Here is a 27,984-nt window from a genome sequence, read left to right on the forward strand (position 1 = left end):
CCCCTCCTCTACTTCTTGTGTCCGGGCAGGTTGCTGCTGATTCTGTGTCCCCACCGTTTTGAGAGGCAATAAACTCTTTCGGAGACAGCCACCTAACCCAGGGCTTTTTCATGCTGGCTCATAGGGATAGGCTTACAAGCATGCACAGTGTATGGCCAGACTCTGAAAAAGGGGGTAGTCCCTGAAATGCATGCATTTGACCTAACTAATCCCTCCCTCAAAACGGGAATTTCAGCCTTACTATGGCACCAGTGGGCTTGGGGCTGCTCATAATAAAAGTCAAGACTCGAGGGATGCGGCATAGTAGTACTAGTGCTTGGAGCTTGTCACAATTGGCCTAAAAGTTTATGATGACAACATACCGAACACGAATGCATTGAGAAGGTAAGCAACTTAACTTTAAATGTTTTATTGTGTCAAGTATTTTATGTGCTTGTAAAGGAAAGAAAACTATAGTGCAACCACTGTATAGTTCAAAATATTTATATTTGTATATTGTGTTGATGTGCATGTTACACTAAGAAAAGAAGGATGGGAAGAGGGATTGAGATTCAGTTGTTGCATAGCAGAGTTTATTAAACAAAAACTTTAGCATTTGTCTTTGAAATGGAGAGGTGTCACACTGTCCTGGTCAGTGATTTAACCAGGCTGCAACTGTTGACCGTCTCTTCTTCTCTGACTCTAAACTTGGACTGGAGTCTGACCCCACAGGCACGTAATACAAAACCACACATAAATTATTGACATAAAACTAAACATATATGTCCTTGTATTGTGCTCCTTTCTCTATTCAAGCCTTTTAGGTGAAGAGATAGGCCTGTCTGTGTACCAAGCAACACCACAGTAACAAGTGACATCTTTGCATTATAGGCATTCAAAAGCAAGAACACAACATGGAAACACAAGGCTTTCAGCTTTAGAAAACTCAAGAACCCACCTAAATGTTATGCATAACGCCTCATGATCATTTTTAGCCTGTGCACTGACGGTAAATCATTTCAACATCATTTCTCATAAAAACATGACTCGTTAATTACTGTCCAATTGCTGTATCTTTTGCAACTATAAATAAACATATTTATAGTTTTACTTAAATAGTGTAGGTATTTTTTGCATTCAAGATGTTGAAACTCTTAGCAAATGAACATGTCTATCTTTCAAATGCATTCTTGACTAGTTATGTTATGTTGTTATTTATACTTGAGCGCACAATGATTACTTCTCTGGTTAATGGCTTGCATACATAACAAAATATTGGCACAGACACATAATCAAAAGGGTATTATTTTCAATGTAATCACTTTTTTGAACTGTTACACAGTCTTGGATAGGGGTGTCCTGTCTCTCTTCACTCTGTAAATGAAACAGCACAGGAAGAATTAAGATGCCAAAGGTACCAAAGTGTCGAGTGCTCATTTTGCTACGATACTCACCTCTGACAGTGAGTTTAGTGGTGCAGTCTGCCCGACCTAGAGGATTTTCAGCCACAATCTTGTACTCCCCGCTGTCTTTGGGCCCCACTGTGAGGATGAGCAGGGAGCAGACCCCACAGGTGTTGGAGATTAAGTAGTTGGTGTTGGTATTGAGGCTGATGTTGTTCCTGTACCAGGTGACATGAGGAGTGGGGTCTCCTTTAATGGCACAGGTCATGTAGCACTCATAGCCCTGCGGCGCTGCGTGCATCTTGAGAGGCATTATGAACTTAGGGGCACACCGGAGGTCGCAAGGCTTGGAGTCAGGCATGTTTATTATAAATTTCTCTGGAAAAGAAAGACGAAATGTTTTAAAGTGACACATCGTAGTGACACATCTTGACAGAAGCAGTGTACAACTGCAGAGACCAAGATTTGAGCCAGCATCTGGATTGGGAGCTGCTAAACCCTGAGGATTTTTTGTTTGTTGCTTGACAATGCTGGCGACCTAGTTTCCTTGCAATTGCTACCAGTTTGATGATTGATGTGGTTTACCTTTCTTAGCAGGGATAAGCCACTTTGCAGACTCCGATGGTTTGGAGGATCCCATGTCATTCTTTGCATACACTCTGAACTGGTACTCTCGACCCGGCATGATGTTGCAGGCTGTGAACTTGTTATTGAAGATTCGATCGGCCACAGTGTTCCACTGTCTTTTGTGAGAGTCCCGTTTGGTCACCATGTAGTGCAATCGGTCGTCTTTCTTCTCATCAGGGGATGCAGTCCAGGAAATAGTGACTGTCCCTGGGACATTTACATCCAGATCCACAGGGCCTGGTGACTTGGGCTCATCTGTAAATGCCACAATGACAGTTACCCACCTAAAGCCTACATTTGTTGGAGATATTTTTTTATGGAGCTGATTTGGCCTCACCTAAGCTGTTGCCATAGATATAGAACAACACAACCATGGTACATATAAATTGTTGTTTTTTCAATTGCTAGTAAAAAGTACTAATTTTGAATTGAATTTGAATGAGAGCTTTTGTCTGTAAAATGTGCTATACAAATCAAAGTGGATTGGACTAAAATTTTGAATAAACAGCTGAACATGTAAATAATGGCATAACTTAAGTTTTCACATAGGCAAAGCTAAAATCTCCAAACCATGCAGCTTGTGCATTTTAGCCAAGTTACCTGTGACTCTAATTTCAATGCTGAATGTCTCTTGACCGACAATGTTTTTCACAACGATGGTGTAAATCCCAGTGTCTGAGCGTTCGGCGGAGGCAATAAGAAGCTGGGACATTCCTTCAGCATTACTGATTGTCACTTTCTTGGACACAGGCACACCATCTTTGAGCCAGGTCACCTCAGGCCAAGGGGATGCCTGTTGAACCATTATGACTTTAACAGAAAATCATATATCGATACTTTTCAAGTTCTAAATAAATTAGACTGACCTCAAAGTTAATGTTAAATCTTGCAGAATTTCCAGCCCTCACAATCATAAAACTCTTGATTTTGGCATCTGTGAATCTTGGTCTCACTAGATCAGAAAAAAAAGTTACAGTGAATAAGGCATTGTTATTTGATTTTGAGCAATAGCATTTTTGCAAACAGCTGGGTCAGTCCTTACCAGGTGGTGGCATAGCTAGAATATAATTATCCAGCTCTTGCGGACGACCCTCTCCTCCTTCATTAATGGCTATAACTCGGACCCAGTACATGGCCATAGACTTGAGTCCTTTGACTGTGTAGGTTGTCATTGTGATTGCGTTAGAGTTGCAGCGGTCCCAGTCCGTGTTCTCTGCGGGTCGCACCTCCACAAAATACCCCTTGGCTTCATCCTCCTCCCCTTTGATGTCTTTAGGCTCGGTCCATGATAAGGACAGCGTTGTGTAGGTGGAGTCTGTCACTTTGAAGTCAAGGACCTTACCAGGAGGCTCTGTTCGATAACAGCACATTTTAATGAGTCTTCTAAAGTATTGTATATGATTGTTTCAACCACTTACTTTTGGGGTCTCTGGCAAAGACAAACTCAGATGGGACACTGAATTCTCCTGCTCCAGAGTTGTTGATGGCAGCCACTCTAAACTCGTACTCCATTCCTTCAACCACATCTTTAACAGGGCAGAGTTTGCCTGTGTTGTGAGAAGAGCAGATGTGTTGAAGCAATTCAGTCTTTGGGTTATGCTTTTAGATCCATGGGCAAGTTCAGACTCAATAGTATGTGCCTTCTGATTGTAAAACAACACCTCTCCTTTTACTTACAACAAGTTCTGTAAGTAAGTGTTTAATTCGTCGTTATACAATTGTAGAACAAAATTGCATCGATCAGATGTAGGGTTAGTCCTGCGCTGCCATTATGGTTCAACCTGACCAGCATGTTTTTGGAGTTAGAGGAAACTGGAGAACCTGGAGGAAACCCGGCTGGTTGCCTTCAGTACTCCTCTGAAACTGTGCGCCTCCTCCTGGGTGCGTGGTGTGGTGTCCCACACTGGTCAGTTCCTCCACCTCCTCCTTCTGTATCATAGAAAAAAAAAAAGCATACCTGATCGGATCATCTGGTCAGGTGGGTTCACAGCACCCCACAAGTTGCTGCCCTTCTTGCGTTTTTCAAGGTTGTAGCCCAGAATACTTGTTCCTCCGGTGTTGGAGGGGTCAGACCAAGTCAGGTTGATGCAATCCTTGAAAGCACTGGCAACTTTTGGTGCTGAAGGCTGTCCAGGATAAGCTGCAGGCCAGGAGTATTGAGTTATGGATTTGTGGAGTTGACCGAGATGTAAATAAATATTAATCAGAAAGAAACAAAAATCAACCTTTTGTGCCTGCTTGAATGTCCTCCGTCTCCATCTGCTCACTGATTCCCATCTCCGTCTCCACCCTGATGCGGTAGCAGTACCTCCTGCCGTGATCTACATCCGAGTCTCTGTACTTGGCCTCTGGACCGATTAGGCCCAGTTTCTTCCATGTGTTACGCCCAACTTGGTTTCTTTCCAGGATGTAATTGTCAATTTTACAGCCGCCACTGTCTTTTGGGGGTCGCCACTTGAAATCAACCACAGAGGATGTAGCCTCAACAATCTCCAGAGGTCCCATTGGTGGTGTGGGCTTATCTATTACAAAATTTGAAAGACGAAGGGAGCGGCATATGTCAGAACTAAAACAAGTGCATTTTGAAAGTTGTCGTAATGCAACAACATGGCTGTGTATTCAAAATACAGTCTGAAATGGAGATGACGTACCTCAAGGTTAAAATAAACTGTAAACCAAAAATTGTGAACCCCATATACAGTGTAGCATACCTCGGACAATGAGTTGACTGAAGGCCTCCACGGTGCCGAACTCATTTTTCAGTTTGATCTTGATTTCGCCGCTGTCTTTGCGCTGCAGTTTGTTGAGAAGCAGGCGGGAGCAGCCTTCACTGTGCTCAAGCTTAATGTTGGAATCGTCTGACAGCTCCTCTCCCTCCAGGTACCACTGCACTTTGATGGGTTCCCGGCCCACAAAGGGCAGTTTAAAGGTGGCTTTTTGACCCTTCTTAACTGTCACTGGGGTTTTAAAGGCTTCCAGGTCTTCAGCCACAAATCTGGGTGGGTCTAAAAGGTTGAATACATAGTTTTCAGTTTGGTTGATTCTGCTTGGACACAGAAAGTTACACGTGGAATTCACAAAGGAGCTTTCTACAAATCAGATAATGGCAACGTTTGGAGGACTATGCGATGATTTTAGGTTTTTAATGCAGGCTACTAGTTACCCTAGACATGCGCTAGCCTAGCACTAGCCTAGCACCACTTCAAAAATATAAGGACTGCATGAATTAAAAAAAAAAAATCTCCAGAAATCAACAACTAGGAAATGAATATCCGTTTAAAAGTGCATTATGCAACTTTTTGTGTGGAAAAAAAAGGTTTTTCCGTATTTGACCTTATAGTGACTCAGTGGTCAGCATGGCGCCTTGACTTTCCTCCTCAATGGTCTCAAGGACGCTCCAGGATCAATTGTTTAGAAGATTTTCACTGCTTACGGACTATCTCACCTGAAAACCTACAAAAAAAAGTGATCCTGGAGCGTTGTAAAGACCACCGTGATGGAAAGTAAAGGTACCATTCTAACCACTCATACTGTCGCTGGGTCACTACAATCCACTTTTTTTTTCACATGAAAAGTTACATAATGCACCTTTAATGACCACTGTAGGGTTGCACACTATTGCAGTGATAGGAGACCACGCAGCAAAAAGCCACAACACACTACAATTCGGCTCTTACATAGAAACTTTCACGTATTCCACCCTAGACCATACACATGAGGAAGTCTTTTGGCATCACTCAGTGGTTACAATGTGCCACTGAAATCTGTACTAAATTACTTCAATTCATGCTTACCTTCCACAACAATCATAGCTTCAGTCTTACGGCCATCTGCTTCAAATTTGTATTTCCCTCCAAACTCTTCTGTAACTTTGTGGATTTTTAGCTTGTGGAAACTTCCCTCTTGAGTAATAGAGATTCCCTCCACATCCGTTTTAATCTGCAAAACAGGATAACCCAATGTAGGAATAGTGTTTACTTTCTTTTGGTCTATTTTAGTCTGATTCCTTTGACCGATTCTTGTTATGTTTAACAGTTATTTCATTGATGAAAACTATGACAAAACATATTAGTCACCGCAATTAACTATGTGCAATAGCTTTGTGAAATGGGTGTTTTCTGAACCAGTTGCACTCACCTCTTCTCCATCTTTGTACCAGATCCCTTTACAGTCGTCACTGCTCAATTTACACTCCAGCTCTGCCGCCTCTCCCATAATGGCTTTGCAGTCAGAAAGCCCAGCATGGAAGTGCACTCCTGGGTCTGAAGATTTACCGGCCACTTAGTTAGAACACACCCTCAATATGATTTTAAAACTCTTTGTATTTTTCTTTTACAAGATGAAAGCAAATTCATGCATCCATAGAAATGAACGCATCCACATACCTTACCTTCAATCACAAGAACATTAGCGTTTACAGTTTTATAATCTGCTTTGTAAAATTGACAAAATGTTGCAATGTGAATAATGGTATTCAAATATATTTAAAATAAATGACAAAATCCATTAAATGCAAACAAAAAGTATGTAGTCTTCACCAGTAGATTCACTTTCCAGTCTTCGATTGTTCTTGTTCGATTATTGGAAAATTACGCAAGAAACATCCCAAGGTATTCTGTTCAGGGGATGCTTTACGGGACACTTACATTTCACCACGTACAACAGGTGGTTCATGTGGAAGAAACTATCTCTTTGTACTGACGTTCAGTCTTCTTCATTGATTGTTTCAAAAGATGGACATCCTCCTCCTCTTGGCTTCTCTCTTCACACAGTAATGTTTCACATGTGCAAAGAAGGGACTTTTTGTGCAATTTTTCATTGGATTACTATCCTCAAGGCACTGATTCATCCTGAATCAACACTTAAAAAGCAAGCAAGATTATTGACTTGAAGCAGGGACAAAAGCAAGCAACAGAACACAGCATAGACATGAGCGAATGTTGATCCATTCTGAATAAAGAGGAGTTGCTTCTTTGATTTAATAGCTTTAGACTCGAGGCATTTGGGAATAAACATTAGAGCAAGTATTATCAGAATGTCATTGTGATCCTTCATTTCTCCAAATGGGATCCAATAGTACATTCTGTGCTTACACGCTACAGAGCCACTGCTAAAGTCATCAGCTCATCAGATGGCTTTATACAGTGTACAGTGCTTCCCATGCGTCAGATAAGGCAGCGCCTGTGGTCTTACCACTAACAGTTTCGGCGATCAATGGGCCTTGGCGGGCACGGCCTGAACGCTTGCCAGCTGCTTGTGGCTCATCAGGCTCTGCAGCCTCACCATCGCTGCCTGCTGGCCCCACGCCATTATCACCGCCGACACATCCCTCTCCTCTGCCTTTTACTTTTCAGTTTTAGAGGATATCATTACCATCAATCCAATGTTTCTCATTTCTGTTGGATATGCCTTACAAAAACCATTAATGAAAACAGCAACCATAATAATTAACACGTCCACATGTGGTACCATAACAAGATCTGCAGGAATCACTGACAAGACACGGCACACAACAAAGAAGAGGCTGATGTAAAAATGTGTATCTTACTCATGACAGAACAAAAGTATGTTGATTCTATCCCTCCATTTTACCATTTACTCATACTTAAAGATGGAAAGGAAGAACACGTAAATGCAGACAGGACACCACACAAAAGCACAAATAGTGGTCACAAAAAGACAAATATGGAACATAGCTATATTTGTCTGTAAGATTAAAAGAAAGTTTCATTTAATGCAGTTTGTATATTGTAATTTTCTGGACGGGGGCATGCACATTATGTACTAGGTTTTCCACATTAAGTTGAGATTAGCCAACAATGTGATACTATATTCTAGATGCCAAGTCATCTCAGTTTCTGAGTGACGTTGAGAAGCATTGTCTGCATCATGCAGCCTTTGAACTCTTACCCACTGCTGCTGCTGCTGCTGCGGCTTCAGCGTCCGCAAGTCTCTTTTGGGCACGTTTTCCTTTTCTTGCAGATTTTCCTTGTTGTTTAGCAGTTTCCTCATCTATATCCTCATCCTCATCCTCATCTCCTATTAGCAGTAACCAGCAGCAAAACATAGCCACATGTGCTATTGTTATTATTAAGTCTCATTTTATTAGAATATTTTATTAAAAGTGGGAGATTTTAAAACCATTCTCATGGTTTTGTAATGTGCACATTTTAAAGAATGACAAACAACAATATGGAAAACACAGATAAACACACACTACACAAAAGCATGGTTGTTACAGACGCACAATTAAATCTGCAAGATTAGAAGTATTTCTCGCTAAATGTCAATATTAGACATACAGATGGGTAACGGATCAGTATGCTTGTGAGCATATGCAGTATGCGCTGTACTATTGTTCACTATATTAGCACATGTAGCCCTGCCACAGCATGTGCTTTCTGTCTTTCTTTTCTTCCACACTGGACAGAAGAGAAAATGCTGCATTGGCTTGTGTTCCTCAGTGACTGACTGTCTTAAAACATGGTAAATACCAAACCAAACATGCCACCCATCTGTATAAAGATCATGAAAAAATCTTATCAGCATTAGGTGAGCGCTGATAAAGATTTGCCAGGATTATAAGGTACACATGTATTGTTAATGTTACTAATTTTCTAGATCCAAAGTCATTTCAGTTTCTGAATGACTTTGAGAAGCGTAAACTCGTCTGCATCATGCGGCCTTTGTACTCTTACCCACTGCTGCTGCGGCTTCAGCGTCCGCAAGTCTCTTTTGGGCACGTTTTCCTTTTCTTGCAGATTTTCCTTGTTGTTTAGCAGTTTCCTCATCTATATCCTCATCCTCATCCTCATCTCCTATTAGCAATAACCAGCAGTAAAACATAGCCACATGTGCTTGTTACTATAGGTTCTGTCTGCGTGTCAAGTATTATTAGATTTTTTTTTTTATTACAGATGTAACTAAATGATGACATGTTAAATAAACATGATTAAAAAGAACAAGAGAATACACAGGATTAAAAAAGGTTTACGTAAAACACACATATACATACACATAAACATACAGTAAAAGCAGCCTGCAGTCCTGGACTCTTTTTGTATGTTTGGTAAAAACTGTAAAATTGGATATTCTGCATGAAATATCACTCATGCAGAATGTGTTATCATAAATGCAACCAAAGAGAAGTTACAAAATACCTCTCTTTTGAAACACTTTTCCTTTTTTTCCCCTTTAAGACAAACCACATGTATAAGAGGTGGAACACACACTGGACACCACACAAAAGCACATACAGTTGTTACAAAAACAAATATAGAACATGTCTATATTGTCTATTGTCTAATCTCTGTCAGATTAGAAGTAATTTTCGCTGAATGCTGATATTAGACTTACAAATGGGTGACTCATTAGTGTGACACGGTAATGCTCACGTAACTTACTCGTGAGGGCAAAAACATTGTTTCCTTTGATTTCCCCATTTGACATAACTTCTGCAAATCATCTGCCTTCTGTCTTTCCTTTTGTCCCAGGCTGGACAGAAGAGCAATAAGTGAATGGTCTGTGGTTCACTGTGACTATCTTAGTCCAGGGGCTCCCAAAATTGTCAGGTTGCAACCCCCAAAAGTACCACGCTAGCAATTCGGGAACCCCACTTTAAAAACGTTTTGGTGCTTATAATGAGATCAAGCAGCAACGTTAAAATATGGTTTATTAATATAGAGTAACATAATTTACTTTGTTATTTGTTGTTTTCAACTGTTTTCAATGAAGAATTTGATTAAATATAGTGTCGATATCTTCCTTTTTGCTGTATTGAAATCATCTCGTGACCTCCAGGAAAGTCCCGACCATGATTTTGGGAACACTGTCTTATTGCATAGTAATTTCCTGTTTGTTACCTTAATTCGTCACCCATCTGTAGAAAGAATATGAATGTCATCAGCATTTGCACTATGCACTGATAAACATTGTCAAAGCAGAATATTTATTATTATTTATTATTAGTAAATATTCTGCAGATGTTCCTGCGCACGTTTCTGTAGTAAATGGTCCATACACTCTGGCCCATTATTTACACACTGTAAACGCTGAGAGAATGTGCAATGCAATTTTATATCATTGTATAATCATCTGGCAGGGGGGTGAGCAGCGCATGTTGCCAGTATTATACACATGTTTTGTTAATGCTACTAATTTTCTGGATCCAAAGTCATTTCAGTTTCTGAATGACTTTGAGAAGCGTAAACTCGTCTGCATCATGCAGCCTTTGTACTCTTACCCACTGCTCCTGCGGCTTCAGCGTCCGCAAGTCTCTTTTTGGCACGTTTTCCTTTTCTTGCAGATTTTCCTTGTTGTTTAGCAGTTTCCTCATCTATATCCTCATCCTCATCTCCTATTAGCAATAACCAGCAGCAAAACATAGCCACATGTGCTATTGTCATTATAAAGTCTCATTGTATTCTAATGTTTCTTCATAACTTTCATTCGTTATAGATGTAATTGAATGCACTTAAGATACAAGATTGAGATCAAATGTACAAGATACGACTAATTAAGCATAATATTCAACATATAAATGATATTCTTACAAACCACCTGTAGGTCTTAGGCTGTGCATATATAAAAAAAAGAAAAATGAAAAAAGACAGAAAAAAAGAACATATTACGTTGTATTTCTTGAGTATAACAAAAATTACATTTGCAGTAAATTGCGGCACGTTAGCGCAGTGGTTAGCACTCTTGCTTCACAGCAAGAAGGTCCCGGGTTCGATTCCAACCTGGACGGGGCCTTTCTGTGTGGCATTTGTATGTTCTCCCCGTGTCTGTGTAGGTTTCCTCCGGGTACTCCGGTTTCCCCTACCACTAAAAACATGTACAATAGGCCAGGATGAATGATGTGTGTGAGTGAATGTTTGGTGGTGGTCAGAGAACCCGTTGGCGCAGATGTGTTTATTCGCAACAGCGCCTCTGACAGTCTCCCCCAGGGGAAACTGAAGCTACAAACGTAGTTTACCACCACCGAGTATGGAGTGAATGTAAAATTGTCTCATGTAAAGCGCTTTGTGACTATGTCTGTGAAAGGCACTATATAAATAAAGATCTTCGTCTTCTTCTAAATAAAACCTTTGATATGTTAAAAATAGTGTAATCACAGAATTTGCTAAAATATTTACAATATACAGCAAGTAAAATAAGCCTTTCAAATTTCAGATATCTTTAAAGTTGTGCTTGCAGGTACTTTAGATTTACTCTCAGTGAGTGTAATAACTCATCCAGCTCTGTCAACATGAATAAATGCAGTGATTTTCTTACCTATGACAGTGTCTGGAACCAGTGGGCCATCTCTCTTCTTCTTGCGTTTTCCTTTGCCCTGTGCTCCCTCACCTCCCTCACCTCCCTCACCTCCCTCACCTCCTTCCTCTCCTCCTGCACCGCCTGCTCCATCTCCAGCTGATTCACCCTCACCACTCTCACTCTCGAGATCTGAATCAGAGAACTCATCTTCGTCAAGTAGATCACCAAGTGCTGCGTCTGCTCCTGCACCTCCAGCGCCCCCTGCTGCTCCTGCTGCTCCTCCTGCTCCTCCTGCTCCTCCTGCCCCAACACCTCCAGCTCCCTCAGCCCCGTCAACTAAACCTGCCCTCCTCCTAGCAGCCTCCTCCTTGGCGGCCCGAGCAGCTGCTATTTTTGCTTCCTTTTTGGCTTTAGCTTCAGCCTTAGCTGCGGCCTTCGCTGCTGCTTTTGCTGCAGCCTCCGCCTTCTTAGCTTCTTCAGCTTCAGCTTTGGACACGGCGTCTGCTGCCTCCCTCTCAGCTTGAGCCTGTTTGGCCTTCTCCATCTTCTCCGCCATTTCTTTTTCGTATCTTTCTTGTTGTTCTTTAGCGATCTTTGCCAGTTCTTCATCATTGGCTGCTCCTGCTATGGTACCCTTGCGTGCCGCTTTCTTCCCCTTAGGATCTTTACAGGCTGCAAAATAAATGTAAAGCATTCTAATTGTAAAACTTTAGTAAATATCTTTGTTAAAATATTAATATCTATTTTGTTATCAAATAATGTTTGTGGAAGAAATGTACGTTTTTCTCTTTAAAGTACTACTACTAAGTAACTCATGCCCCTAGAGGCCATAAGCGCCACTGCAGGTGTCATAGCATGTTGTGTTTTTTTACTCATTAATTGTCCATGAGAGTAAATACTACGCTGATAGAAAAGACAAAGGGAGAGAGGGATATTGTACATCCAATTACACAATGGAGATACATTTTTTCACTCAGACTAGGTTATAAATGCTGATTAAGTGGCGCTAGCCCACAGTTTGCTTTGCTCGTTAGCCTGTTAGCTTCTTTGTCGTGATTTCATGAATCTTACACACTTATGGTGCTCAGGGTCGGAGCAGGGAAAGTTGGAAGTGTGTTTTTTTGGCCAGAGACACCAGGAAGAGATGAAAGACCCCCCCCAATCATCCCATCAACACTTGTATTACCCCCAGAAGGACTACGAAAAGGATTTATTAAGGTAAACAAGTTACTTAGTACTGCTTTAAGTTACCATTAAAACTATAACCTCTTTTATTATTTTCAAAATTGACATCAAAATTTTTTAGAAAACACTCGACCTACACTTGTTAAATAACCATATCTCACCTTCCACTACTAGCCAGGCATTGCAGGACTTGACTCCTGCCACGGCTGCATAGATACCGGCATCCAAAGGTGCACAGTCTCTTATGATCAGTTTGTGGATCAGCTTATCCTCAGACATGCTGATTTCAAACTTCTCCCCATGGGTCAGTGGAGCCTTTTTACCAAACCAACTGAGGCCGTCATAGGGTGCTGTCAGGACGCACTGGAACATGGCATCTTCTCTCTCCTCTGCCTTGACCTCCTGGATTTTGACCGCAAACTCAACTTCCGGAACTGCAAGTATTAAGATAATAAACAAAAACAAGCATCTAGCAAATTTGGCTTGATGGATTTCTGACGTCAAGCAACTCGCCTTTAAAGTTTGTGGAGAAGACGTTGACGCCCTCAACATCCACCGAGTAGAGTCCAGCATCATCTTTACCCAAGCCTTTGATTGTAAACACATATTTCTTTCCAACTTGTTTCAAGCTGTGCTTCATTCCATCTCTTTCCTCTTTGGTAAATGGGACCATAACACCATCCTGTGAGATTACAAGTATTTGCATACAAACAGTATACAGTCATGGGCACAGTAGATACTGCATCATATTTCTAAATGGATTATGTTTATGCACAACAAACCACAGACAATTGTTTTAAAAGACACTTACAACATTTTAGTTTACAGGGATATCTCAGGATTTTTGACATAGGGCCTAATTTCCTAGTTATCCTGAGTGTTGTTGATTTCTGGAAATTCATGCAGTCCTTATATTTGAAGAGTTTAGTAGTGCTAGGCTAGTGGTAGGCTAGTGCTAGGCTAGTGCGTGTCTATGGTAGCTAGTAGCCTGCACTAAAAACAGTCTGACCCAAGCACAGTACACCTGAGTTAATCAACAACACTCTGGATAACAAGGAAATGAGGCCATATGTCAAAAATCCTGAAACATTCCTTTAAAGAGGGGGTATTATGCTTTTTTCAACCACATAGCACCAGTCTATATCACACTACAATGATGACGAAACCTTCTGTTGGTCTGTAAATGCAGTAAATTAGAATAACTGCCTTGTATAAAAGTGCTCTCTCAAAATGGCTGTAGCAAATGTCTTGAAATAGGCCTCTGTCTCTTTAAGAACCTCTGACCCTTTCCGACACGCCCCCTCCACACGCTGTCTGTGGCATCAGTGGGGAGGGGGTTCTGCTGAGGAGCAGTGGTTGGTTACTCGGCTGGTGACGAAAGCTCGGAGGCGTCTCCGGGAGGTGGGGGCGTTCCTAGGAGGACTCAGGCAAAGCTGTCCCTAAAATGGCCGCCACCAGAGTTTTCACAGATTACTCAAAAATACGTGAATGTGCCAAGGCAACACTTCAGGCATGTTTTTAATGAGGGAATGACATAATAACATGATGTAAAGCTTGAAAAAGTCGATTTTGCATAATACCCCCCCTTTAAATATGAGATTTTAGGTGTTTGTTACATAGAAATGAGCATCCAGTGCCTGCCCGGACAGCATCTAAGGAGCGTCTTCACCTTGTACAGGAAGAGTTTACTGGTGGGATCTTTGAGGTCCATGTCCAGCTCAATTGTGGCACAGTCGTCATCATTGACCTCAATATGTTTGAGGGTGCTGATTTGGGTGACAAACTAGAAAGTGGATACAGGAGGAAAGTGAGGTAAAAATGACAAAATGAGCAATTAATTCTCAAATAACTGCAAAGTTTCCAACACCTCTGCAATCTCCTCTTCCCTCTCCTTCTTCATTTCGGTGAGCTTCTTGAGCATGCCGCGAAAGTCTGTGATGCCATGATCCACACAGATTGTCTCATAATCTTTCTTTTCGGCACTGAGGAGGATCTCCCACACCTTCTCCTCCGGCTCCATCGGTTTTTCCTCACGAGTTCCATCGGGATTTCTAGACAGTGAAATACAGTAGACCTCTATAAACAACGTACTTTTGCTTTAACTATTTAATCTTCTGTTACCTTTTCTTCAGTTTTTTCCTGAAATCTGCTGCATCTGTATAACCGTGATGAGGGATAGAAGGGAATATTATTAACATTAATGTGATACTGTGAACAGGATTTCACTCCCCAGAGGATCTTAATTGATGACTCTTTTTGCAAATCCTTTTTTTCTTCTTTTTTATTTTCTACATATTGCAAAATTGAGATGCTGTAAAAAATTAGCAAAAAATGTCAGCGGGATGGAAGCGCTTCACTGCTTCCACTATGTAAGAAGGATACCGATAAGATTATAAGTATAAAAACTGTACTTTGTTGGAAAAAAGGTGCAAATGGCAAGGCCACTTTTCTTTCACAGTCAAACATTACAAAATATTACCTTCTCCTTGGGCTTTCTGATTCTGTAGCTCCTTTTTTTTAGAGAATCCAACTGCAATAAAAAACACACACACAATTTAACAACATATATTTCAAAATGCATGATCGGGGGTTTAATATGCCTTGATAAATATTGTCCCTCTCTCATTCTCAAACACCCTTTTGCTCATTTCGTTTCGTACAGAGGGTCTGGATCTTCTCTGGATCTTCTTCAGGATAGCTCCGTTATCAGGTGTAAGGGGTGAACTGATTTGAAAGGATTGGATCTGATTTCCGCCAGCGTTTGATCGTGACTTATCTAATGTGCCCGAGTGAGTGAAGCAGCTATCATAACCCTTGGGGGCATTCCTTGCGTATTGCAAGGCTTCATTTTAAATTTCTGGATATTTGGGAGCTGAACCAGAACAATTTGAAAAGTAAGAGCTTAATTTGTCATTGTACATTGTACAACTAAATTGTACAACAATTGGCACCTAACTCTTTTTAGCTTTTAGCCTCCCAGTATTATCCATTAGTTACATTTTAAAATGATAATAATGTGACTCACCCTCAATAACATTCAAGACTACGGTGCAAACAGCTCGTCCATGTTCATTAGAGGCAAAGCACTTGTAAGTGTCTGCATCTTCAGGGGCAACTTTAGGAAACTGACAAAGAAAAATGTCAGTGTTGTGAATCAGTAATGTTTTAGCGTTATTATCAGAGATAGTACCTCCAGTGTGTGTTCATGTGACGACTCATCGTATTTTTGAACGCACACGTCTGGGTGGAACACGATTTCACCATTCGCCCGGCTCCAGGTCACAGTGGGGGTGGGAGTTCCAACCACAATGGCTTTAAATATGGCGATTTTACCTGCAATAGGAGCACAGTGTATGTTAGCTATTCATGTTGTATAAATTAAGTATAGATTTGTTATATAGCAAAAAACAGACCTTCCTGAATAGTGAGTGCGATGGGTTTACGGGTGAAGTCAGGAGTGGACATTCCCTCAGGAAGCTCCTCCTTGAACTGAGTGATCATCACCCCGGGCACTTTGGACTTCTTCTTGATGCCTAGTCACAGACAATAGACATATTACAAAATATCATACAGAGTGAAAGAATCATAATATTACTCTTAGGGACTTGGTGGATATACATAATCCACAACATTTTCCCCTCTAAAGAAAGTGACTAGTGTTTGTGCACAAATTACGAAAAATCTTCTCTACTATAAAAGAAGTATTAGTCAAATCGTATAACCTTTCCTTACTTTAACTAACTTTTGTTATACTTCCACGTGAGCTCTCTATGAATTTAAATTGAACAAAAGAGACATATATATATATATATATATACATATATATATATATATATATATATATATATATATATATGTATATATGTATATATGTATGCATGTATACATGTATGTATATGTATATATATATATGTACATAATTAGAGCAGTGAATCAACAAATTGGTTTTTACTATTGTAAAATTAAGACCATTAATAGAGTTGACTTCTGTTTCATATCTGTTAATAATGTGAAGTAACTTGAGTTAATTATTTGAGTTAATTTTGTTTTATTTATTTGTGATAATCATGCATTTTCATGTAACAAAATGACTGTTTTATGGCATTTAGTTGGATGTAATTTAGTGAGAAAAAAGGTTAGTCCAATGAATGAAATTGTGAGTTTGAATAGCTCGTGGAGGACGGATCCTCTGCACAGTCCTGCTGAGGTCTGCTGTCCTCATGTGTTGGAGGTAAATTGCTGGAAGCAGGTGCTTCAGATCAGTATGTACTGCATGTACTGCAACATTATACGTATATCGCTGCACTGCCATTCCTGCAAGGGGGCTCAGTGTTTTTGCTGGGAGTAGGGTTTATTTTATGTAATCTACTTTAACTTCAATTAATGTTTTACTAGACCTGTCCAAATATTTAGTTTAGTTTATTGCATATGTTTGTGTGTGCATTTTAAGCATGTAAAATCAGCACCACTCTATTCTGGATATACAGTATTTTATTAGGCATATTTTAACAGCTATCAGGTTCCGTCCTCGTCCCCATGTGAAAGGCCTGGTCTGAAATAAACCTTACTGCTCTTCTTTCTTATATAGTCAGATTGCATGAGAGATTTTTTAATGCATTTTTTGTAAATTTCATTTTTCCATTTACTCATTTTATCTTTTTTTTGGGGAATTTACATTGTATTTATTACTTATATCCTCAATCTTGTAAATATGAAGTCTATCTCTTAGATATTTGGTAGTGCCTTTAATTTCAAAGGGCTATGAATAAAAAGTTAAGAACTTTTTTTGCTTTGGAAAAGGTTCCTACTGGCTTCTTCGTTACAACTATTAAAGATTAAAGGTCTGTTTACCTGCTTTACTAGCTTCAATTACTTCCTGTAATCTTCCTCAGTGTCACCTGGTAGGAAGCTTACATGGAAGAGTGTGCATCCTCTACTGATTGACTTCTGTCGTGCTTTTCGTGTTCTAGGGTTTATTTACTCTTTTGCCCTTGAAGAAGCTGGTCAAAGAACTAAATATAGACGCCGCCTCTTGGAGAAGGAGCAGTAACCAAATGCTTCATGTAATTGAGACCATAAGGTCACTATGGGTAATTTTACACAGAATTGACCTAAATACGCAAAAAAAGTTATGATTTTGACTTTGTAATTTTTTGACATGGTCTCGTTTAACCATATAATAATTATATAGGACCATATTGTGTAAGGGATGATTTCATGACTTGGTGGTAGTTGTAATGAATTGTGTTATTGTGAAAGGAAGGTTCCATCATCACCTTTCAGTGAAACCCCTCTGTGACTGAGGGGGTCATGCGACATCCAACATGGAGCATGCACTTACATCAGGACACTGATGTGATAGAGGACATTCTGGCTCGCATACCTTGGTCGTCTGGGTGAAATCCCTCTGTACCGCCGACTTAACGCGACAACGAGAGGCAGGAGAGGGAACAGGACAGGTAAATATGAATCCTGACAAGTACCATGGCAGCTTGGCACTTGGACAGGATCTCGAGACAAAGTACACACAACTACTACAACATATAGTAGACTGTAGTACAACCCAAAGGTAGTGGGAAGCACAGAGACACACAGCTGGAGCCAGGCCAGTGTTTAGACAACCCAGACACATCACAAACACAGAGGTTAGCGGGAGCTCTACTGCAGAGTGTTAGCAGTATGGCGTTACAGCAGCATGTGGTGGTTATGCTGTGCAACGGCTCGTTAGACTTAGCTTCAAAAGGCGTTTTTCAAGGTGATCTCTCAGGATGATTCCTGTGCAGTGCTTGAGACAAATGTAAACGCTTTAGGGAAGAACAAATTGATAGGAATTAATTTCAAGTAATATTTCATAATTCTGTATCTTCGTGACTTTAGTCGATGTGATCTTCTGTTGGTTGGAGACAGTTGCATCAGTGTTACAGCTGATTAATGTTGAACATTACACTGGTTCTTTTCCACTGCTTTATTGTGGTTGTTGTAGTTCTGGCAAAGTCATTTCTTCAGTTTTGATTTCATCTTTTCCATTTGCACAGTTCATTTTTCGAAGTTTTAATCTGAATATGCAGTTGCTTGTATACTTTTGTCGAAAGTTGATTGTTTTTTCTTCTTTTGTTGTTGACGAAAATTGCCTTCTGTTCCGTTATACTTTGAGGGATTTGAAATCCCTTGAATGTTACTTGGACTTCTTCCACTTGACAAAGAAGTTGCTCCCAGGCTTATCTTGACTTTTCTCTCAAAGAAAGTATGCAACATCGAACAGAATAGCGCTTCATTCAGACGCCTTCACATCCCACTTCTTAAAGAAAGACAGCCGCAGACTTATGTAATCTTCTCTGTGGCAGCTATCCAAGGTGTTTCTTTTCTCTCTCCGTTTTCAATGCACCGACGACACATGTTTGAGTCACTCAGTGTTGAGGGATAAACCAATGAATCCTCTTCATTCTCATGATTTCCATTGCCATGTATCCACCGTGCTCGAACTATGCAGGACATATGCAGAGAACTACATCTGGAGCCTGACCTGTAACAGAGGACCGTCCTGCACTTACCTGCCTGCCCCGCGGCAGTCTGGTCTGTCACCTTGGATCTCTTCCACATCTTGCCGTCTGTCTGAGCTCTGCTGGATCAGGCTCTGGGGAACAACACAGGGATTACAGTCACAGGGTGATTTAGACTCTTACTTTTGTGCTCACTCATTGTTTTCATTTGTGTGTCTACATTCTATCAAGCTATTTTTGCTGGGAAGAGTTGTTCTCTTGCCACAAGTGCAGTTTCACTCACCAGCCAGCAGAAGGCAGCATCCAGTTTCATTACACTTCACTGCCAGTTTCCCTCAATGTGAACCACTGTAGTCTATTGCTGTCTTGAGCTACTTGAGGAGGGAGCCTGTATGTTTAAAGCTAAACATATAATGTTTTTTTTTCTAATGATATTGCATTTTGGAATATTATTATTTTGTTTTTTGTCTCACATTCAGTCTGTCAGGGCTGTTGAGTTGTGTCTATCCACCTAATATACATGTAATTGAGGCATCTAATTTTAGCTCCTGCCTGTTTGTTCTTAATATAAAAATAACTTCTATATAGCACATTTCAAAATGTATGACAAAATGTTTTACACAATCCCAGAAGGAAAGAGAATAAAACATTCAAATCTAAGTACAGCAAATAAAAACACTTTAAAGTACATTTAAAAGATGCTGACGATAAAGGTCGCTCATATAACCTCTTCTGAAACATGAGACAGCTTAGATGATTATAACCTAAAGCACTTTTAGCACTTTTTCATTTGAAATGCGTGTTTTGATCACAACAAACCCTCCCTGACCCTTGTTAACTTATAAAAGGTCAAAGTTAATGCCAGGACTATTTTCTGTCCTAGTAAAATATGACCTAATGCAGTTTAGAGACCATCACCTCTTATTGGACGTTATGTTTTAGAAGTGGAGTTAAGTATGACATTGAGCATGACCCACTAAATCATATTGTCTTTTGCAGTTGAACTGTGGAAATATTGAGGGCCTTGGAGAGGTGAGTCTAAATATAGCTGTTGTGCCAAAGCTGTGAGCTTTTTCAGACCTGCACTGTTTGCATTGGCTTTTTGAGTTTTCTAGTTAATCAAGCACTACTTATGATGCTACTTCTACTCATACTTCTACTAATGCTACAACTGCTGTATTACTGCCTTAAAATACTGCTATTACTAGTGCTACTCCTATTAATATGCATTTTGTAGAGTTTGTGACATTAAGTCTCCCGTCATTGTTCACGTGGGACTGAAGTGCTAGAATTATATCATTAGACCATACAGCACAGCATCACTTTCATGATCACTAATCATTATCAAGTATAATGTGTCTCTGACGATCTGAAGAGAATAAACAGAACTGCCTTAAAGGTGCTTTATTGGAATTTTGATGTGTCTAAAGTTTGGACTGACTTTATCTTTGTTGAAAGGCAAAGATAAATTAAAACTGGATTGCAGTTCTATGGATTTACAGTTGATGAAGAAAAAAGATTGAATATTTATTAGTTGTTTAATTAAATATTCCCAGAGGCACCCTAACAAAATAAAACATTCTGGAAATGTGAAATTGTGAGTGGATATACAACAGCTCCTATATAGGTTTCAGAGAGGAAGTTGAATTTAAAACTGCGAGCCACTGCCACTCCTTTCTGGCTCTCTCAAACCCTTCCACACAACCTAATTGTGCATAGGCGTGTGGCATTATCAACTGTATTGTTAAATATAGACATCGAAACATCAGCAGCAAATAAATCAATCAAATAACAGCCCCTCTCTTTCATTCATTCGCCCTCATACTCCTGTCTTCCGGTCAGCTAGGCTATGAGTCAACAGGGTGCATCTCCTGTCAGGTAGCTATTGCAGATATTCGCCATGAATCTATCTTAGTGCTTTGTATGGCCGCTAATACAAGCTTCTCTCTCGGTGCTGGCGTTGTCCTTTTTGTTTATTTATTTTATTTAAATTATGCTAATTTCAAGACCATCACCGCTCGCCTTGCCACAGACGCCTTTCCACATAACTCGCGCTTGTGTCCTGCTCGTCTTGGTCAATGTACTCGCCCTGTCACGTGTCTGCTCTACCCAGTACACGCTTGTGTTTCCACTACACTATACAACCGCGCTTGTTGTGGGCAGCGCCTCCACAACAAGACTACGTCAACGTCTACGTCACATCAGTGGTGCCAAAAGGTTACCCTTTCTGGGGGATAGCAGCAGCTCTTGTGCATTGGAATGTATGAGGAAAGATCGTCAGAGAACTTACTTATGAAAAACGCTTTATTTCTTTTATTTATTTATCGAATGTGAAAAGGAAGCCATGGAAGTAATCTATTGCTACAGATAATTCCTTGAGAAGATGCTTAATTTTAAACTGAGCCATTGTGATCATTACTTGTCAATATCATTTGCTTGTGTAACATTTTTGCTGGGTGCTTTATAATGTCACTACAGCTTTAGCTTTTAGTCAGTCCCTTTTATATCATCATTAAATTAAAATCATACAGCCTACAGTATAGTTTTGTAGCTTCTGAGAGCAAATGGTTCATGGTTCATTCAGCAGCTAACTTACTAACTGTTAATGCTAACATTATTGTGTGTTTTAAAACCCAGAGAATCATTAATTAAGCTTAAATCGGAGCACGTTTAATAGGTCTTAATATTTATAGATTAAAGACGTTACAAAGTGCATAATACACGGCCACAATGTGGAGCTGTATCCTCAGTAATGCGACCTGACATGGCGCTGACCAATGCTAGCAATCGATTAGCTAGCTCATTTAAAGGGACTATACAGAGTTTAAAAATGTAACTTGCATTTGGCCCCTTTAAGTTTCCACAAAAAGAAAACAATCTTCCAGTCATCTTCTGACAGGGAGTTGATAACTGGTTTGGAATATTTTATCCCCGGAACGAGAAATAAACCAGTTTCCACATACACACTAACGCAGTGTTGAACTCTCACTTCCCCCCAAAGGGAGCGTGGCCCCGCAAAAGTTCCAAGATGTTGCTCCCATCTATAGTAGCTATCGATAAACTTACTCATGTAATTTTCCACAAAAAAGTAAAAAATCTTCCAATCGTCTTCTGACAGTGAGTTGATGTGTCCATAATCAAGAATGGCCATTTTCCTGTGGTTCTTATCACTGGTTTGGAACATTTTAGGAGTTGTGGAAAACAACATTTCTAGATTTCTTGTGTTCTTAACACTTTAGTTATCCTCCTTTGCTCGCTCACTGTCAGTCACTCTGCTCTTGCGCAGGAGTTAAGCCGCTGTGGTTTCAAACTGTTTGCTCTGCGATATCTATGTTGCTAGCGTCCCTCACGGGCTAACACCAACTGCGTTTTCTTCTTGATTTGTAACATTATTTATGAGATTGTAAATATTACCACACTGTTTGGGTTTTTAAAACAAGTAAGTTAGGGCCATATTATGTTGGATTTTTACCAGCATCGCAGCTTAAATGATTTTTATTTCTTTTAACTGTTATTAAAATTTCCGACTTTGAACAATGAAACTGGGAAAAAGCTAATTTTCTGGCTCTGAGTTCCGACCTCCTAGGACAAATGAAATGCAGCATAAAGCAACAACAGAAAAAGTTTTGTGAGTGGCGATGAGAAGAAATGTGGACAAATGCTGCTGTCTAGTGGGGTTTATGGAACAGGGGTGCCAAGGCAAATACTAGAGGAAAGAAGCAGCTAAAAGATGAACTGTGAAAGCAAGCAACATGCGAATGTCATTCTCAACATCAGCTAAAGTTGAACAGCTGTTAAATGCTAACATTGACAAAAAACCCTTTTAGTATAGCGGCATACTGAAATATTAAATCCGTATGATCTGCGTGTTAATAGTGAGGGCTGTCCTCTCTCTCGTTTGCCCATCAGAGGCTAGCAGTCCGTTCACCTCACGTTAGTCTCAGTTTAGAGCTTTGGCCACAGCCAGGGATTGGTGCCAAAACTTATACCTGGTCAGACCGGTTTGGCCCTGGCCTCGACAGTCGGGAAACTCGGCCAACCGGGTTGACCAGGCACTGGGCTGTGTCGTGTCTGCCTGTGGATAAGTCCCTCATGTGAATGTGTGCGCCCACATGGAGCCACTTGTGTGTCAAACCACTGCAATTCATCTGCCAGGCCTGTGTGTGGTGCTGTGACGCTATCACAGAAAATGGAACAAGACTGTAGTGCATGTGCTGTAAACTGAATAACAGAAACTAAAATAACAGCGCGGTGAATATGAAACTATGTCCTAGTGGGACGAGGCCCCGTGGAAGACCCATGACACGCTGGTGGGACTATGTCTCCGAGCTGGCCTGGTGTCGCCTCGGGGTCCCCCCAGAACAGCTGGAGGAGGTGTGTGTGGATCGGGAAGTTTGGGCATCTCTGCTGAGACTACTGCCCCCACGACCCGGCCCCGGATAAAGCGGAAGAAAATGGATGGATGATGGATGAATATGAAACTGCTCAATGGATTTACGATATACAGAAGTGACGAGGAGCTGAAAGCTTCAGAGTTCACGGGACTAAAGCAGAGGTAATGCTGTCATGAACAGACTTCTACTGTAAAACTGAATGAAGTTTTACAGTATCTTTTCCTAAAACAATGACATCAAAGCACCAGCATTACGTATTGTTATCCCTAATCTACTGACCTTATTATAACTTTTATTGCACAATCCTCTGCTCCACCGCAAGCCACAGGTATTCATACGCGGTTATTGCTGTCAGTCCAGGAAGTTTACAGCGCATATGCTATCTTCAGTCTTATTTTCTGTGTAGTGTCACAGCGCCACACACTGGTCTGAAGTTATACACACATACATAAGTGGCTCCACGTGGATGAAAACATTTACAGAGCTGGCACCGCATTTATATTGACCGTTTTTGGAATTATGCGTTTTGTCTTCGTGAGGATATAGCCTGGGACCTAATTTGGAAAGGAATCGTTCACAGACCCCCAAAACGCCGGTTGTGTGTGGATGATACGCTGGATTGATAAAACAGTTCTGTGTTTAGTCCGGAGCTTGACCTCATGTGGGCGTGGCCTCTTCTACTGTCACGTCAACAACAAGATCTGGGGTTACTCTACACGCCCAGCAACAAAAGGACAAAAGTTATCCACAAGATTAATAAAGCTTTGACCTCAGAGCGTTTCAACTAAATAAACTTGTATGGAAACAACCTGGCAAACTTTTAATTAAAGTTTTATCATTCAGATATACTTTTTCCTATTCCTTTACCTTTGTACCTGCCTTTTTGTTGCTGTAGAGTACATGTATTTTTGCCAACCCAGATTATGTGTTAAACACAGAAAATAACAGACCTTGTTGCATTGTCTTCACCTAGATTTTTGTAGAGTGATGGAAGATAGAGGTAGAATCTAAATTAATGCCATTTATTTTTGACTTGGTCCCCCCCTCCTTCACTTCGCTGTACACGTGCATGAAGCAGACATACAATTAGTTTGCTTGAAGAATTAAGATGTGCAGGAGGGATTGTGGGAGCTCGAAACAAGTTAAAAAAAATGGACTCATGATTATGTGGGCGTGGTTTGAGCTCAGGCCTTGCTGTGGAGAATGTTGTGTATGTATGTTTTTACTCACTGCAAATTAATTTCCTACTACTACTGCCAGTACTACATACATACATACATACATACATACATACATACATACATACATACATACATACATACATACATACATACATACATACATACATACATACATACATACATACATACATACATACATACATGCATACATACATGCATACATACATACATACATTTGGCTTTTGGGCAAATAATAAAGCTTGAACGTTTATATATTTGTTAAATGAATACCTTATCACTTCTGACAGCTTTTTCTTTCAATTTCAAAGCCTAAACCCGCAGTGTAAAATTATCTTATTTTAGCTACTCACAAGCATCAGCATATGTTATAAAGGGATCCTGGCCCCTGCTGTCTTTTTGGCTCAGGGTAGTGTTAGAAAATGAGCGGCACTTTGCATATGGTCAAATCAAAACAGCCTGCAACCGTAGACATGCTGACAGGAGAAACCCACTTCTCCACTCAACCCACTCAACACTCGCAACTTGTATATTCACACGGATTTTCAACTGCATTAAACTTAGAATAGAAAAAAATATCCAGAGAAAATAGTATTGACAGGCAAGTTAATAATAAATATGAATTGTATAAAAGAAAAAATCAAGACAAATACTAAATATGGACTTAATAAGTAGTTTACGTATGTGTAGGCCTACCTCAATAAATTACCATTTCAACATTACTACATTCACTATGCACTTTGACATGGGGCACTATTGCTAATTTGACTGATGTTGCATCACACAATGTTTATTAATAGTAATAACAATACGTTAGTCTTGAATAGCGCTTTTCCAGACGCTCAAAGTTTTATAGTTACAATTCCGTACATTATTCCTTATTCATTCACACCATACTCGGTGGTGGTAAGCTAAGAGATAAGATAAGATAAGATAATGCTTTATTGATCTCACAGATGGAGAAATTACATTCGATGAGAGAGCATCCGGCAGCAGCACCCATTCAGTGCGCACCACTCTTTTCTTTCGAAAGTTACAGAAAAAGTAAAAGCAAGTCTTAAGCACATACACACACATGAACACATAACACATTTTTTGGATGATACACAGTACGTGCGGAAAGCACGGTGGAATTTTTTCTTCGATACAAAAAGGGAGGGGTGGTGGGGGGCTAGTAGTGGTGAGGCGGACTCAGAGGGAGGGGGGGTCGGATAGGGGCGGGACATTTCGTGTTGTGCAGTATGAGGCTTCTCTGCAGAAAAACCTACTATTGTAGCCACAACTGCCCTGGGGTAGATTGATGGAAGCGAGACAACCAGTCAGCGCCATCGGCCCCTCCAACCACCACTCACTCACTACATTTGCCCAGACTTCCTGGTGTTGCTAGCGGTCCCCCATCCAAGTACCGACCTGCTTAGCTTCTGAGATCTGACGGGTCGGGCAGAGCAAAGATGGTATAGCCTTATAATACAATGTTTAAAGATTTTGATACTATTGTAATGTCTCCAGTCTGTTGTACATTTAATTTCCAATTTAGTTTCCAATGTATTGTGCAGCTTTGTCTTGGAAGTTGCTCCTGTTTCTGTAGCACTTAACTAAAAACGACAACAGTGCTATGGTTATATGTTGTTAACCCCAACTTCTATCCTGAAGCCATTAGACTGCTTAATGAATATGACTCCTAGCAACTCCTCCCGTAGTAGAATATATTGTCTTGTCTTTGTTGTTGTGGCAGCTGGAAGGTACTAAAGAAAGTTTCACTGCCTGTTAAACTACATGTATGTGTGAGACAAATAAACAAAAACTAAACTGAACTAACAAAATAAACTTGCATTCAAAAGATCTTCATAGCCTTACACTTGTTTCTGTATTAGGCTTTCTTGCTGACATGTTTAAGAGCTTATCACTCTATCCCCTATATCCATAAGCTTAAATTAGATTAGAGCTGTCGGAAACATTGGACCAGAGTTGCAGAAAGAAAACATACTTCAGTGCATTTGACACATGTACTGTATGTCCCACTGCGTCCCCTGCTTTTATACATAATATTGTTGTACTCATAAAGCACCCAATGATAGTTATGTCATCTAAATTGTCTATTTTTGACAGACTTCAATGCATAGTTTACTGCTGGCATTGTTTTACCCCTGTGTTTGTTGTTGCGAAGTTGTTTACCATGACACTAACTTGACTTAGGCCGACCCCTGCTTGCCACACCACAAGGGGTCATATGGACAGTGGACACAAAACTCATTACTACACAAAAGTACTGTACATATACAGTATAATGCTTTAATCCTATAATGCTTTAATGCAACTGCCATACATGACTGCACCACTGACCACGTATTCTTTAAATGCCAACTTCTCAAATGTCCTCTTCATGTCACCCACGCTAGCTCAGTGTACAAGACAGAAAGTGTTTTCAGACATGAAGCTCGCGCTGATGACAAGGCCTTTTGGTGACTGATGAGCAACTAATGGTGCCGTCTTAACTCCAAAAGCGTGCACCCATTCATGTATCTATCTATTTGCTAACATGGTCGTAAATGTTAGTCTTCCAGACCAATGAAGCTTCTTTCTTTTCTATTTTGTTAGCTTGTATTTTTTCATTTTAAGAGAAAAACAAGTCAATTTGAATTACCTCAGCTTGTAAACTTTGCACTCATTTGTTGCTCTATAACCAATGTGAAACTTGTTGCTCCCTTCATTTTTTTTTCTCTTTAAAGTGTATAACGTGTTACACCCTGTTGAGCAGCATCTGCATTCTATTGTTTTGGTTTTGTTTGGTGAAAACTGCCCTAACTTTTTCTTGCTATTTTTTATTTTTACTGGTAGTCATTTTAATCAAGATCTACCCAACATAAACTTAACAGAGTCAGGTTTAATTTCTTGATCTAAACTTAGTCTGCCGCTGACCTCGCCAACAGCCTCTTGCTGCACCGTTTCAGACGGTGAAATCCAAACTGACAAGACTGCATGCCGCTCTACAGTAATTCTCATAACCCAATCTAAACTAACTCCTGTTTGGTTAAATGTATATTCAGTTAAATAATGTTTGAACATGCTCTGCAAACTGAGATCCTGAAACAGGATAGCGCTTAAAGACTATTAGGTTTTTTATTATCGTCCTTAAAGAAGTGCTTTTGGAAATAGATACTGATACATGCTTTTATATAGACCACCGTCTCTATAAAGTGACACGAGTGACTAAACCGCTACCTATCACTGTTGTAACCAAATATCTTTGTGTCCAGGCTCCAGGTAAGAGGCCACCCACCTGCTCACAGCGTCCAGGGTCAGTTCTCTCCTCTCAGGCACCACTCAGGTCTCAACCTGCCTTCTGATTTCTTCAATGTAAGAATATATCCGTCCAGCAGTGTGTTCCTCTACTGCTTTGGAGCCAGTGGCAGTCAGTGACAGGCCAAAAGCTGTTTAG

General features: G+C 40.3%; 1 protein-coding gene across 1 annotated transcript; it reads right to left on the reverse strand.

Moving 5' to 3' along the window:
- Nucleotides 1-562: 562 nt before the first annotated feature.
- Nucleotides 563-27,981, reverse strand: igfn1.1 (immunoglobulin like and fibronectin type III domain containing 1, tandem duplicate 1). Its single transcript, XM_079578487.1, has 27 exons — nt 27,826-27,981; nt 19,004-19,086; nt 17,836-17,871; nt 15,866-15,985; nt 15,643-15,785; nt 15,478-15,577; nt 14,932-14,982; nt 14,574-14,607; nt 14,320-14,503; nt 14,122-14,235; nt 12,962-13,134; nt 12,614-12,921; nt 11,260-11,939; nt 9,885-9,888; nt 8,708-8,827; nt 6,147-6,271; nt 5,804-5,948; nt 4,721-5,014; nt 4,235-4,531; nt 3,967-4,149; nt 3,428-3,556; nt 3,052-3,360; nt 2,876-2,961; nt 2,610-2,802; nt 1,968-2,264; nt 1,434-1,760; nt 563-1,353 (listed from the first exon to the last, which is right to left on the reverse strand). Exons 2-27 carry the CDS (start codon nt 19,050-19,052, stop codon nt 1,349-1,351), a joined length of 4,506 nt encoding a protein of 1,501 aa, XP_079434613.1. The 5' UTR covers nt 19,053-19,086; nt 27,826-27,981; the 3' UTR covers nt 563-1,348.
- Nucleotides 27,982-27,984: the final 3 nt, after the last annotated feature.

The sequence above is a fragment of the Gobius niger genome (genome assembly GCF_951799975.1).
Source record: "Gobius niger genome assembly, chromosome: 20".
Taxonomy (NCBI): domain Eukaryota; kingdom Metazoa; phylum Chordata; class Actinopteri; order Gobiiformes; family Gobiidae; genus Gobius; species Gobius niger.